The sequence below is a fragment of the Chlamydotis macqueenii genome, chromosome 12 (assembly GCF_036417535.1).
Source record: "Chlamydotis macqueenii isolate bChlMac1 chromosome 12, bChlMac1.mat, whole genome shotgun sequence".
NCBI lineage: Eukaryota > Metazoa > Chordata > Aves > Otidiformes > Otididae > Chlamydotis > Chlamydotis macqueenii.
The window spans coordinates 19,748,499-19,763,352 of NC_141567.1; the positions used below are offsets into that span (position 1 = coordinate 19,748,499).

The window sequence follows — 14,854 nt, forward strand, 5'->3', positions numbered from 1 at the left end:
AAATAACTCCTTCCCACGTTCCCCGTAAACCCAGAGAGAATACGAACCCTTCCCCAGACAGATTTAAAATGTAAATGCTGTTCTGCTTGATTATCGACTCGACGACTCTTAGTGTAGAGTGGTGTATAGCTTCAGTACGTTTTTGGGTTGTTTTTTTTTTTACTTAAAACAACGCTTATACATCCTTCGGAGGGGAAAAAAAAAAAAAAAATAAGGTGGACTTGACCACAGGCGCGGGACAGAGGGCGAAGCGGTGCTGCGGGCTGGTGCGGGAGCGGTGACCGTTAGGCGGGCGGCTGCCGGCCCCACCGCGCAGCGCGGCCCCTCCGCCGCAGTTCCTCCCGCCGGGTTTCCCGGGCGGCCGGCGGGGCCCTTCCCGCGCGGGCGGCGGGCGGGGCGCGAGCGGGGCGGTGCTGGCGGGCTGGGCTCGCCCCGTGACCGGCCGCCCGCGCCGCCCCTCGGCGGCGACAGCGGAGGGGAGGGAGCGATCGGTGTAAACAAGGCGGGGGCCCGGGGCCGGCCCGCTGCTGTCAGCGGGTCACATGGAGCCTCATATGGGCCGGGGGATGGCGGCGCGGCGCGGCTCTCCGCTGGCGGGCTGAGGCGGCGGTGGTGGTTGGCGCCGAGGGCCCGGCCCGGCCCGCCTCTCCTCCCCGCCTCTCCGCCCGCCGCGCTCCGCTCCCCTCCGCTCCCCGCCGCTTCGCCCCTGACAAACGATGTGCGTTGTGCTCGCCGCGATGAAAGGTAGGCGCAGCCCGCCGCGGGTGGGGGGAAGCCGGGAGCCCGGGCCGGCAGCAGCGGAGTGCCGGCGCCCCGCGGCCTCCCTGCCTCGGCTTCCCGCTGCTGCGGGGCGGCCGGCGGGAGCCCCGGCGCGGGAGGGCGGTGCTGCCGGTGCGGGGACCCGGCCGGACCGCTCGCCGAGGTAGGGGAAGCTTTTAGGAGCCTTCGGAGGGACAGGGCAGCCGGTGCGCTGTCGCCCGCGAGTCGGGAGGTGAAGAGATCGCTGCTCGGGCGGCACCGCGGCCTTTCGGAGCGAGAGGCGGCCGCTCGGGGCGGCTGGAGCTGCCCGGGCCGCTGGCAGGGAGCAGGTGCTGCGCAAGGTGCGGGGGCACAGGGGAGGGCAGCGGGCCGTGCCGGGGCCGGACGGGCTCTTCGGGGAGCTGCGTGTTCGCGGCAGGCTTCGGAATCGGAGGGGAAATCGGAGCCGCTCAGCGGGTTTTTTTTCCTAAATCTGAAGTTTTCGCTGCTTGCCGACCCGAGCCCTTAATGAGGGGCAGTTTCAGGCTGAGGAGAGTGAAACGAAGTTTTGGATGAGAAATCAAAACTTTAGAGGTATGTTCGCAGTCTCCCCAATTTAATAATCAAATGAGGTCCACAGCACAACTTGGCATTGCGGCGTTTTTAAACTCGGAGCTATTTTAAAAAAAAATATCTAAAACCAGTAACATGTCTCTATTGGCGTTTGAATTTAATGCCCCCGCTAAAGTACTGAATCTCTACCCTTTAAAATAGTTTTATGGGTTTTGTAGATCAAGTGTCTTTTTAAAAAAAAATTATTATTATTTGGAAAAAAGAGGATTGAAACCTGCTTCAACTAAAGACTATTTCTTTTTTTTTTTCCACTTCACAAGAGCAGTAGGTAAGCCGCAGCAATAACAGCATAGTGTTTGAGGCACAGTAATTTTCAATTACTAGACTTTTTTCTTGGAGAGAAGCCTATGTGAATAAAAAGAAAAGCACTATATTCATTAATCATTAGCCACGCTGAATGCATTTGGCAAGAAAATGTAATTGAGTTGATTCAAATGCTTGCATTTGTAACAAAAGGAAATGCATTCTTTAAAGTGCAAACTACGTGGATATTTTAGCAGCCCCTTAGAATTATACATCTTCTGTTTAAGACAGTTTTTCAGCATATACCTCACAAGCCTGTTAGAACCATGAAATCAAATAAACAAGTTTTTAAAAAAACAAAAGTACATAAATGTAAAAAATCAGAAAGTGTAATTGCCTTATATGTTTCTGGACAGAGACTTAAGGTTGCATTGTAAAAGAGCAGGCAAATGATTTTCAGCAACTCAACTATGAAATATATTTTTTTTTTTTTTTTTTTTTTTTACTCTCATGGGAGTTTCATTTAAACCAGTTTGCACACTGATGTAAAATCTTGGCGGAGCCCAGCATTTGAGTTTTAGAGTGTAATTCCTGGTGGTTATTATGAAAATATTTAGATCTTTGTACTTGTTACAGAATACTTTTATGGTACATTTCATTCACGTTTCATACTGTTTAGCTTTCTGGTGCACTGAAAAACTTTCTTGGTTGCTTATCCTTTCTCTAGTTTGCTGGACGGGGTTCAGCTGGAGGAAACGTGTTGTGTTGTTTGTCTTAAAGTGACCTCTGACTGCCGTGCGATAATAGATCTGCCGTCCGATATTGGGATTTGAGAGAAGTAGACCAGTAGCACAGGGAAAGCAGTTTTATATAAGCTCAAAGGCACAAGGGAAAAATGTAAAGTGTGTAGGTGAATTGCATTTTTTACTTATTCTCGGTGCTGTACTGGTATCTTTTGGGGCTTCTGATCTTTTACAGTTCTGAAGTTACAATGCAGAAAGTTATGGTCTGTAGGAGAATATGGTATGTTATGTATTTCTGTATGAATTTTTTTTTTAACATGAAAAAGAAGAATATTAAATCCTTCCCTATTGCTGTTCAGGTAGCCCAAATACCGCGTGAAATTAGTTTGTGGGTCGTTGTATTTTCCGTGCAACATAATGTTCTGGCAAACGTGCTTTCTCTCATTTTGAAAGGTCCTTAGACTTCCAGATTGCATTAGTTTGAAAGAGTAAAGCTTTTGGCCAGCTGTCAGCACATCGATAGCTGCACTAGTACACATAAGAGTCGGAAAACAGACTACCCCAGAGAAGGGGCTGGAGCAGGCTTCACGGTAAGAAATGGAACTTTCTGGTTTCAGGCAGAGAGGAAAGAGATTTTTTCATATCTATTGCTAAGAAAATAGGCAGTGGTGAGGCATCAAAGTTCATAATGACTAAGTATTTTGTAGATTGATGGGCTTTTAAAAATTATTTGTCAACTGTTGTAAGTCTGCGTCGGGAATTCAGAAAGCCTTGTGTTCTTAGTTTATCATACAGGGAGGTCAGTTAGCCAGCTTTAAGGGAGAGCGCAACTTCACATGCTTACCAGTAAAAGTTTGCAAAGGAATCAGATCATTTTGCCAGCATATTCGTTGGTACAGATCTTATTCCTGTGAGAGTCTTGACTGGCAGAAGCCTCAAGGTTAAGTTCAAGGAGAGTAGTACTCAGTGCTCTTTATTGGTGAACAAATACTCTGCACTGGAGTGGAAACATGGATTCAGTTGTCATGCCAGTACGTAACTGGGATTGAGCCCGAGACAGAGGGAGCTAGACTCAGAACTGAGATATTTTACCTTTTTTTGGTACCTAATTTTTAGAGAGGCAGGGGTGAATCAGGCCCGGTGTCGGTGAGAGCTGAAGTACTTGCCTTGTGCTGTCATCAGGCCTAGGTAGCAGGCTTTGATCTGCTGATGAGTTTATGAAGCATGAAAATGAACCTAGCTGTAGTTTTACTATCCTTCCTACAGACACTTCTAAACAGAGATTAGCGGGAAGGTAGATATAAATTTTCTAAGCTTTTGCTACCCAGTGTATTTACTGTTCACGTAGAATTTGAGCTACTAATCCTGACTTTTGCCTGGTGGGTGTCAGCAAAGTTGAAGCGGTTGCTGTTTTGTGGAGGACAGAGCAGATGAGTAAGATCAGTTGTTACTTGTAAGGAGAATGGTTTTACTTTGGGGGTCTGTGCTTGGATTCTGAGAAGTATAACTAGTTTTCTGACTGACACTATCTGAATCTAAATGCTGTCATTTAAAAATATCTCTCTAAGGAAAGAGATTCTGTTGGTTTCCTTATTAGTGCACATGATTTTTGGATCTGTGGGTTTTTTTCTGACTACCCAGGCTGCGGTTGGGCAGACAAGCAGGATTTGCCTTGCTGCCCGGCCATAGCGCTGTGAGGAGCGTGGTTTGCTTGCAGCGACCTCCACGCTCTGGACCCCACAGAGCCCGGTTGCTCAGAGGCTGTCCGCCTGGGGATTTATGCGGCGCTGCTTACTGCGGGTGAGCTTTTCCGAGTCTGTGCAGTCTGACCTTTTGACGTGTTTTTTGTCATCTCTCTTGGCACCAGCCCGCCAGCGCGTTGGTAATTACTCTGTGTTTTTCACCAGTAAACAACTGCTTATGGAAAAATATCTGGCCATAGGTTTAAAAAAAAGTTGCTTCACAAGTTGAAGTGTGTTTAACTTTGCCTTAACTGTGGCACTGTTGAAAGTTAAACCCAATTTAGCAAATACACTGGTAGAGAACTTCTGTTGACTAAATATTAACAGAGCTTGGCCTTTGGAATTGCTAGCTGAGAGGCTGTTTTCTTGCTGCTTTAATTTCATACGACTGATCTGAATGACTTGCTTGTACCCAAGACATTTGTTGCATCACATTTGCAGGATAAGATTGGTTTGAGGTTTATTGCTGAAATGTGCTTTTCAGGCCCTTTGAAAGACTCTCAAGATTTGCAAGTAAAAGAAGAGGAAATCTGTCTTTATGTCTCACCCTGTGATAATCAAAGGCAGTTGCATGCTCTGTACAAGTCTCAGTTGGGGACACTCCTTTCAAGTATGGAGAATCTGTACGTCCTGTTTAAGTCAGCGAAAACTGTGGGTGCTGAACATCTCGCTAGATCAAACTCTTTAAACGTACATACGGCTCTTGCCTAGCTAAAACGGTGAGCCTGTTCGCACTGGCTGGCAGTACAATCTTAAATATAATTCTTCTGGGATAATTCTGCATAATGGGGGCAAACTGAAGTGGTCTGTGGACACCATGCAAGGACTTTTGTACCTTTTAAAAACAGAAAGAAAGTCCCTGAAGGGATGAGGCTGTAGAGGTGGGTAGGGAGGCATCGCTGGTGTTTGGAGTGTGGGCTCTGCGCGAGTGTGAAATGTCATCACCTTTTATCCAGGGAGCTGCTGTGGCGGGGAGGTGGCAGCTGGTTCAGCGTGTGATGCTGGGCAATGGCCTGCAGCTTTGCAGCTTGGCTCTGCCGCGGGGAGGTGAATGTTTGCATTGGTGTTTGTTAGTTTGGGGAGTCATGTCTAGAGACCTCAGTCAAGAACTGAGTCCTCTTTATATCGAGTATGTCCCCAGCGTGTGTGAAAAAGACATGTCTTCACTCATTCCCCATTACAGAGAGCCTTGCTTATTTGGGGATTTTTTTAGGATGATGCAGCACTCCGTTTTAACCTGAAGGGGTTTTAAATCTTCTTTCTTGCTTCTCTTGCCTACGGTACAGTATAGAAATGATCGCTATCATGTACTAATTACTGACAGGGTTGTTAGTATTTCATCTTCATTACACGGCAGAATTCTAAATTGGTATATTTGTTTCTAAACTATACATACTAAATCAGAACTGTCAAATCTTTGTGTCTGCTGAGTAGATACGTGCAGCTTTGTCTGACTTTGCAATTCTCTATCTAGTATTAGAGGAAGTTGAGATGCAGCATGTTCTTTTTTTTCTTTGCATTCCCATGAGATAAGTTTTAGTAGCGTGTGAAATAGCTACGTATGACAAGAATTAGTTATTACAGTCAGACTTGATACATTTTAGAATGCTATTCTGGTTTTTTTATTTGCAACGAGAGAAAAAAAAGTAAATATTCACCTTTCTTGTATTTATTTGTGAGCTGTAATTTGCAATTATAGCTGATAACTCCTGAGATCAAGCAAGCAGTAGTTCTTTTCTGTTGTGATTTGTCTTTTCTTTGAGGACTGATATCTAAGGGATATGCACATAACTAATGGTGCAGAAAAAAACCCTCTAAAACCTTCTAAACCTCTCGTTCCTTTTTGAAGATAATTTTTTTCTCTTTTTTTTTTTTTTTTCCAACAAACATTAACCAGGAGAGGGGAGGATTCTATCCTCCAAAAATAGCTATGCTATGAGGAAAAAGGTGACTCTGTACAGTGCAGAGCTCTCTGCTTGTTGGATGAAAAAAGCCCCCCAGACTGAAAAGTTGAGGCGGAAAGCCTTGTTAGGGGATCTGGCAGGTGGACTTTCCTTGTGTGTTTCATTTGGTTTTAAAGGGAGCCTTGCCTGTGGTTAACAAAGTCTTTAGTTTGCCCAGGTTTTGTTTTTTTTTCACTTTTCTTCCTAGAGGCGTTTAGGCGAAGAAGTTCTGCAAAATATAGGTTGGCAAGCTTGGTGCAGTTTCAGGCTGCCTACCGGTTGCCTGTACCTTGTGTTGAGAGCACTGGGGATGACTCAGGGCGGTGGTGACTCACGGGGTGCTGTGCTGTTCCCCTCTGCAGAGTAGGGGTTAGCTGCGATGGGGAGCTTGCTGCAGGCCTGGAGAAGCCGCAGCACTGGAGAGAGACCCGTGCGGTACCAGCACGCTGCGCTGAGACAAGTGCAAGAGTTCCCCCAAAGAAGCCTGAGGGTTCTACGGCGGGGGTGGAGTTGGGGAAGAGGTAGCCCTCACCATCAGACAGCCCGTTTGTTCACTGCAGCTGGTGAACGCAGCTGGGTGCAGTTCATCTCAGTGGGAACCTGCAGTGGTGAGCAGCACCCACTGCTGCCGCCCTGCAGCCTACAGCCTGGCTCCACTGCGCTTAAGCAGTTGACTTCACTTTTAGTGCATTTTAGGGGTTTTTTCCTATATGGTCGAAAGAGATGCAGGACCTATGGTGAGAGGATGCTCATGGCTCTTCTGTTTGTGCAATTCCAGCCTTTGGGCCTTTTGTCATGCTACATGTGTAGCCATCGAGGCTAAAATCAGTGTCGAGAGAGGTATAATCATTCTGGCTTTCATTTTAAGAGCATCTATCTCAAAGCTTAATTAAAGCTACTTGGATGTAAATAAGTGTAACCTCTTCACATCTGAACAATGCAAATAGAATAGTCAGCATACTTATAGGGTATCAGCCGTGTAATTATTGTGTAATGTTTGTGTTCTTTGAAATACTGTGCTATTTATTGCCATTGAATTCTGGGACAAGGTGCTTCATAAAACCAACTGCATGACTCTTTATGCGCTCTGGAAGAAGTTGATCATTCTCAAGCGAGGGGGCGGAAAAGTGACATTAAATCTTTACACAGGCAGATGCGCTGTGACAAAGGGTTTGTCAGAGTGTTTGTTCAAACTGAAGTGACCACAAACTGGGGTTGTGTCTGGTTGACAGAGTACCACGGGCCGCGTTCCTGGGCGCCAGGATTGCTCTTAGCTGGCTCTAGGTGGTGCCCGTCAGAGGCGGGCATGGTGGGTGCGCTTGGGGCTCCTGCCACCTTTGCTCACATCTGGTACATTGAGAGTTTCTGCGCTGTCAACTGAAAATAAGGAGAAAGTCCTGTCACTATTTACACACGCTGTGTTCTGCAGAGTGCTGTCTGTTTAGCGTTCTCAAAGTCCTAAAGACTTTGTTATTCTTGCTGTTGTTTTGTTAACTGCACGAAACGGAAGCCTGGGGAAGGATGCAGGATGGCCATGGCTTCTGCTTCCAGCTCTTGCAGACACTGAGAACTGATGTGCCTGGTTCTGCCGGTGCAGAGGTACACAAGTGAGGCAGGGTGGTATTTTGAACTGCTTTAGTTAAATACTTTTAAAAGACTAGGTAGCGTGCATGCGAAACACAGATGAAAGTCGTGTTTGTTTCTGCTGACTTTTATTTTGGATGGAATTGTCTTAGTTTTAAATAATAATTTCGGAATAGATTAATCAGAACAGTAGGAATAGGATTTTTTGCAAGGCCTCAGATTTTCGGTCTCCACCGCGGTTTGAAAGGGGGCAAGGCTGTGCTCAGGCATGGGTCTGTGGTACCGAATTTCTGCTTCTTTCTCCAAAACACCGGGGAAGTCGGGATTGACTCAGCCGTTTTCTCCCTTCATCCAAGTGTTATTTGCTGTTTAAGACCTTGTACAATTTACACAATCCAATTAGAAATCCAAGTTCTCATTGTATGTGGCACTTAATTCACACCTCTTGTGAGACTGCCAGGGGTCGTAGGAGCTGACACCGTGCTGTGGGTTAAGTGTGCTAGAACTTTCATAGGCTGGCGTTCAGCTGAATCTTAATTCTGAGGAGAGCAGCACTCTCTTGTCCAGCCTCCTCTACTCAGCCCTGTGCCTAATGGGACATGATTAAAAGAGTCAATTTATGGTCTTCCCGCCCCAAAAGGAGGTTAAATTCTCTCTAAGCCCCAGGTGCTCTTTGCCTGAAGTCCTTGGTCTAGGTAGAGTGTGGAAAGCCAGTAAAAAGTGATCCCTGGTCATCGGAACATTTGGAGTTCCTTTCTGTACATAGGCGTGTGCGTGCTTTAGTTCTGGCTTACATCTGAGTGGTGTAAATTGCTCGGCTGGTTGACAGGCGCTGCAGTAGCTACTGTCTTCCTCTATCAGCTGTAATGTTACTCATAATAGGTGCGCTTTTCCATTCGGCTAAATTAATTAGTTCATATTTGTGTTTGGTTTGGCAGAGTAGTTATTGTGGGAAAACACACATTTTCTAGTAAATTTGTAGTGATTGCTTGAAGCTCAAGTTGGGAATTAATAAACCCGTCTCCTGCACCAGAGAAAAGGGCTTGTTGTCGATTGCCACTGGTTTTCCCCTCCTTGGACTAGCTCCTAGTTTGCTGTAGAAACGTTTGCATGCTGGGTGTTACATTACTGACCAGTTTTGGAGAATATAAATGTAAGTGAAACCAACGTTTGGTCCTACGCCTCATACGTTGGACTTCTGGAGCACTCTGGGCTTTTGGAGGTGCGTTTCCAGCTGTTGCTGCAGGGTGACGCTCTACCACGCAGAGAGGGGCGGATTGCTAGGGACGGTCTGGAGTGGCTGAGCTTACGCTCAGCGTTGTTTTCCTTCAAAGGGACACTCCCTGCAATTGTTAGATTGACAGAGATGTGTTGTGTTAGGCTTTGGGTAGAGTTTTTTCTTGTACGGTGGGTGCCTTATTGAATTAAAAGAAGTATTTGCTTAATATATGAATACATAAAGATGTTTGTAACTGCTGGATAGGTTCTTGTATCAACAGATAATAAAAACAACCAGACGGGTTAATTAAAGAGCCAGAGATGTTTCATTTGAGAAGCCTCATATGCATAGGCGCCTTCTAAATGGCTGAGGAAAACTGGCCCAGAGCATTCCTCCTTCCGCAGATGCTCCCCAGCGATAGCAGGAACAGCAGCGGCACTGGCGGCAGCCGGCAGTGTGGAAGAGCGCTGGGCTGGGGCTTGGGCGTAGGGGCTGGAGCGGGGCCAGCCCAGGGAGCTGGGGAAAGAAACTGATTTTCCTATTGTTCCCTTCAAGAAGGATCAAAATTCTCTCTCCTGGCTCCTGCATGGCATGCTTCAGTGGAAGCTCTGTGTGAAACCTTTCAGTAACATGAGCAGTATGCGTTTTTCTTGGTAGGTTATTTTATTGCACATGATAGAATCTGGGTGAGCACTGGGAAACAACTTTTGCCTGGACCTGAAAAGACCCTGAAAATGTAGTGTTTCCAGTATTGCTACGGCTGGCTCTATTTACCCAGATTTCTTAAAAACCCACTGGTATCTCTGGGGATGACTTGGCAGTTCCCAGCCAGAGAGGTGGGGTGCAGCACCTGGCTGCCTGGCACTGGAGTGCTCCCACTTTTAAGGCATCATGCCCTTAGCGCCTGCTTTTCGTTACTGAGCTGCTATTTTTGAAAAAGAGGAATCAGTATCTCTAACAAATTTGTTTCATTTGAGATTCTTTTTTTTCCTCTCTTACTAAAAATGAGTAAGCTATAATATGGTTTCCTCACTTTAAAATTTTAACTTGAAATTAAAATGGTCAAAGTAGTGCATTTCTGCAGCCACGATGCTGACAATGTGTCTTTAAACTGCCTGGCTTGGAGAGGGGCATCAGCAGCAGGACTGATTTTGTTGTGGAAACCTAGAGCTTAGTATGGGGAAACGTTCCCTCCTTGCTGTCACTGTTCCAGAATATTCTAATTTTCTTCTGATGTTTTCCTTCTCAACCATAGTGTTTCTGCTTGCAGAAGGGAAAAATAGCCCAACATAAAGGTCAGTGTAAAGCAGAGACCTTTCCAATGGCAAAATCTCACTCTGAAGCATTCCTGCTCTTAGGACTGATTTGAAAGCCCTCTTAGAAGTGCTTCAGAATGGCTCCTCTTTTGTAATCTCGCACTGGCAGCTCTAGCATGTACTGGTAGTAAATTTGCACTTTATAACATGTCATTCCTGCCAATGTTGATTAGTGTTTTGTCACAGACCTAACTAACTGTAATTTAATCTGCCTTGGTATTGTCAGTCTAAAATTTTTTGTATACACTCTGCCATACAAAAAAACTGTCCTGCAGAGGCTGCCTCTGGCTCTGGGCGTCCCTGGCCTGTGAGCTGCTGGAGGCTGGCAGAGGAGCCAGCGAAGTACCACGACTTGCTTGCCTTGGCTTTACACTATTCCCAGTGCAGCTGCTCCTGGCCACTGCTGGAGCCCAGGCACCGGCCCGAATTATCTGAAAGAAACTGAGGAAATGCATATTTGACTAGGTGGTTGTACTTTGTATTGAATACATTCAGATTTATTAGCTAATGCTCGTATTACTTTGTGATACTTGAAAAACCTGATCGGATCTTGGTTTTTAATCAAGTTATCATTCCAGAAGAGTGGCACAGTTCTTGTGGAAATTCTGAAAACAAGTTACGAAGAAATCTGACTCACAAAGCAAGTGCCTCATGAAATTTGAATGTTTAGAAAAGAAAATGACTGGCAGCTCCTCTTGTAAGCACGCTAGTTGCAATAAAGTATGAAAGTTCAACATCAAAGAGATCACCGCTTAGTCTGTGGCATATTTGTACATCAAAGAACAAATAAAGGACAAAAGGAACTGTACAGAGATACAGTTCAGCCTTGCAGACAGGTCCCCGTGGAATGCTGGAGCGAGCCGCTTTCATAATGCGGAAATTATCTCTGGCACATCTTCATTTCTGATTTGGGGAATAGGTAGGATTAAGAATTAAAAGCAACGTCTCAGAATCCCATCTTGCCAATACCCTGGGTAAGAGCGTCTGAGCTTACATGGCGTCAGCAGTGCTGTTCTGCGTGCGCTGTGACTCAAGCCTGTAAACACGGGTGACAGAGAGAAGTGTATGTGCAACAATGCCACTTCACTGGATGGAGGAGGATGGGCAAAAGGTGCATAAAATGCATAAATGAAAGCTAAATGTCTACTTTGGGATTAATTTTTGTATGTATTATTATGCCTGTGGTGAAATACTGTATCATGTTGCCCAAAGAGGTTGTGGAGTCTCCATTCTTGGAGCTATTCAAACTGCAACTGGACACAACCTTGAGCTGTAGCTGACCCTGTTTTGAGTAGGGGCTGTACCAAGCAATCTCCAGAGGTGCGTTCCAACATCAACTCTTCCGTGATTCCATGAGAATAGCGCTTTTACAGCAAGACAGCTGTCCACTTCTATTTTTAGTTATGTCCCCCAAACAGATTTTTTTTTTCTGGTTGTTTTTGTTTTAACTGCTTTTTCTGAGCTTCTGTTGTGTGGAAGCTGGATGTATTTTTGCTGATTTGGGCTTTTAGTAGTTCGTCGGGGTTGTTTTGGGTTTATTTTTTTTCATTCTGAGTTCTCCCATAAATTAAGGAGAAAGTTTGTGGATGACTGTCTTAGAACTAAAGAAAAGTAATCTTGGGTACGTGCAGCATGTCCTCTTTCAGAACAAGGCAGGACATGAGAAATCGATCACAGAAAAGTGTTGGACTGCTCTTGACCGATTGGTGGTAGCCAGTTGGTGTGTTGAAGGCAGTGGAGACTTTGCTATTAATTTGAATGTGTCTGTTTTCATATTAAAATGTGAAGTAGGTTGCATGAATTCTTCAGTTCCAGTCTTCCTTCTTCATTTGTATTTCTTGTCTATAAGTGCTGACCACTAATGCGGTACATAAAAATGTTAATCACAAAATCCAAACTCAATCTGAATTCTCCAAAATTGAAGTGTGCTTGGATGGAGGGTTTTAATACCAGTTTCACCTTCTGTGGCAATAGTATTGTCAGCAGAGTCTTGTTTCTTTTATTGCAGAAGAATAGTTACAATCTCATGGAATCATTAAGAAATACAAAGGGTTTCTGTTGAAAACCCTAGGGAAGCCTGATTAGACATACTGCTGTATAATTAATTGATGTGCTACTACACTTAGAGTAGTGGTGCATCAGTAAACAGAAGTCAGAACGTAAGAGGCTAAGAAGAACAGCTGGGAATAGTGTAAAGACATCGAGGCTTGAAAGTAACAATTTGGGCACCTCGGGAGAGACCAGTATTTGCACTGGGTGGAGGGACAGAAGGCTCTTGAGAAGACCAGGATGGGGGAACTGAAGGCTCAGGCACACACTTCTGCCAGTGAAGCAGCTGTAAACACCTTTGGTGTCCTTACCTTCAGGTCCTGTCCTTCAGGTTGATGTTCTGATAGCTCCCTAGACTGCATTCTTATGTTTTTAAAACAGTGTCAGGTTAAGTGTTGTTAAAATGTTCCTTTTGTTAAAGCTGTGCTTTAAATACATTCTTTCTAATAATTAAATTGTTACTTGAGATATGAAATGGGTCACTGGTCTGTGCCGTTGTTTGTCTTGTTTGCTTTGAGTGCTAGCAATAATTGTCAGCAAGTAGTCTTCAGTTCTCTCTTTGGAAAAGTCAGGGTCTTCTATAACGTTACTGTAAAGAGATGCAGTAGCTGTGTCCGTACAGATCGGGGGGGATGTGATGATACATGAATGAATTATTCTTCTGGAAATAGAGGTAAAACTTGCATCAAATTCTTTGCTGCTGCTGCGTCGCTTGGAGAATGAATTCCATCCTGGGACAGTGTGTACCGCGACAAGTCCCTGTGGCCAAGGAGGAGGGAGTGTTTCAGAAGTGTTAATCCTTGGCGACTTGAGGAAGACGTTACAGGGAAAATATATTTTTCTGTTTAGAGAAACATATATCGTAGCTAGTTTTAAGGAGGCCTGTTTCAGTATCTGTTGCCTCGCCCTGTTGATGGGGGAACATGGGCTGTACTTGACGAGCTTTACGGACGAAGTGGCTTTACCTCGATCTTGTGACGTGCTTGAGTCCTTCCAACAGCACTGCTCACTTCTGCACACAGGGGCATTTCGAAGAGTTGAAGATGCTCAACACGCTGAAACCAAGCCCTTGTTCAAGAAATTATAATAATTGGTTGTAAATAGTGACCATTGCTCTCAAGTAAATATGATGGCCGTGTGTGTACCTTGCTGTGAGGAATTAACAGCAGCCGTGTTTGTGTTGGGCTGTTACAAGAAGGTGGAGATTTCTTCACTCCATTATGTCAAGTCCTGGCCTGCTAGCTGGCGCAGAGTGTGTTTTGAAGAGAGAAGAGCTTTACATTTCAGAAAGGCTGATCAAATGAATTCATTTTAGATGCTAAACTGAAGGAACTTTTGCAAGAGTTCACTTTTGAATTTAAAAAACCCAAACCCTAACTCTTTAGAGAGTGTTTTTTCCACCTTTAGAATATCTGAACTGTCAAGTTAATAGCTTGTTAGTTCAGAGTTTGTATGTGCACGCATGTGCACAGGAAGAGTTGCAAGCAACTCATAAAATCACAATCCCAAGATTAAATCCTTCAGTACTTCTTTTTTCCCCTCAGTGAATTCAATTGAGAAATTTCTTAGGGAGGTGCCAGCGAAAAAGAATGCGCGGCTGTGTAGCTTAACTTCTCCTCTTGGATTGTTGCCACGTTATTAGCGATTTGGTAACAAAGCTAAGTTGAAATTTTCTATTAGGAGTGGGTGGGATCTCTTTACGTGTGGATGGATATTCTGAATGGGCAACGTGCACAGATGTCCAGCTTGTCTCATGGGAGCCTTAAGTTAAAGTTCTAGGAGCGTATCCAAAGCTGCCATAAAGCTATGTATCTCACATCAGAAGCACTGCTGTGCGCTGGCTGAGGAATTATTTCTACGTTTGAGTAAGTTTTTGTTAGCCAAGCATATTTTCAGTGGTGGAAGTTTTACAGTTTTGGAGGACTCTTATCTACTTCTGGTGTAAAAGTACCTTAATAATTGAGATTACATAGCATGACTTCCAATGTAATCACCAAATATAATGTGGGAGAAGAATGAAATTTAATTATGATTAATTCCACTACTCAGAAAATGCTTTCAAAGTTGTATTAAGCTGGATACCAAAATTGTTATCACTTTGGAAAATGTTCCAAGTCTCCAAACATCTCCATAAAGTGTCTGTTTCACAAAAGACTACTTTGATCCAGTTATCTAAGAGATTTATCCAAGGAGACAAAACCCAGATTGCTTGCTGCTAATCCAGTGCTTTACGAACAAGATTTCAATTTTTATTCCCTTCACTTGTTTTTCAAAAATTCAGGCAGATATACAATGGGATGGTTTCTTCTCATAAATAATTAAGCCATTGCAAACAATGTCAGTAGAAAGTAGTTTGGAGATTCATTTAGTTTTAAGTACCTACTCATTTTTTCCTTTTTGAAGACAATATCATGTCCTAAGCAGCCTCAATGCTCATAAATCGTCTTAGTAGAATGGAGAAATTATTCCAAACCTACTCACTGTTAGGCGTTTACATTTCTTCTCAAAACTTTGTCGTCCCGAAGTCTGAGTAAAGGAAGAGTCGTCCTTTAGCCTGATTCATAGCAAGTTGCTGTGAGGCTGGTGTAGCAGCTCCTGTTTCCCTTTATCTGCACATTAGCGGAGTTGCTCGTGTGCATCAAAT

At 44.6% G+C, this 14,854-nt stretch overlaps 1 protein-coding gene across 2 annotated transcripts in view; it reads left to right on the forward strand.

Annotated features, from left to right (window-relative positions):
* Positions 1-611: 611 nt before the first annotated feature.
* The window catches only part of RORA (RAR related orphan receptor A), a 63,910-nt gene continuing 49,667 nt past the window's right edge, over positions 612-14,854 (forward strand). For both annotated transcript variants that reach the window (XM_086756923.1, XM_086756924.1), the window contains exon 1: positions 612-744. In XM_086756923.1, coding sequence (XP_086613049.1) covers positions 717-744 — 28 coding nt within the window. In that variant the 5' untranslated portion in view covers positions 612-716. The remainder of the gene's footprint in view (positions 745-14,854) is intronic.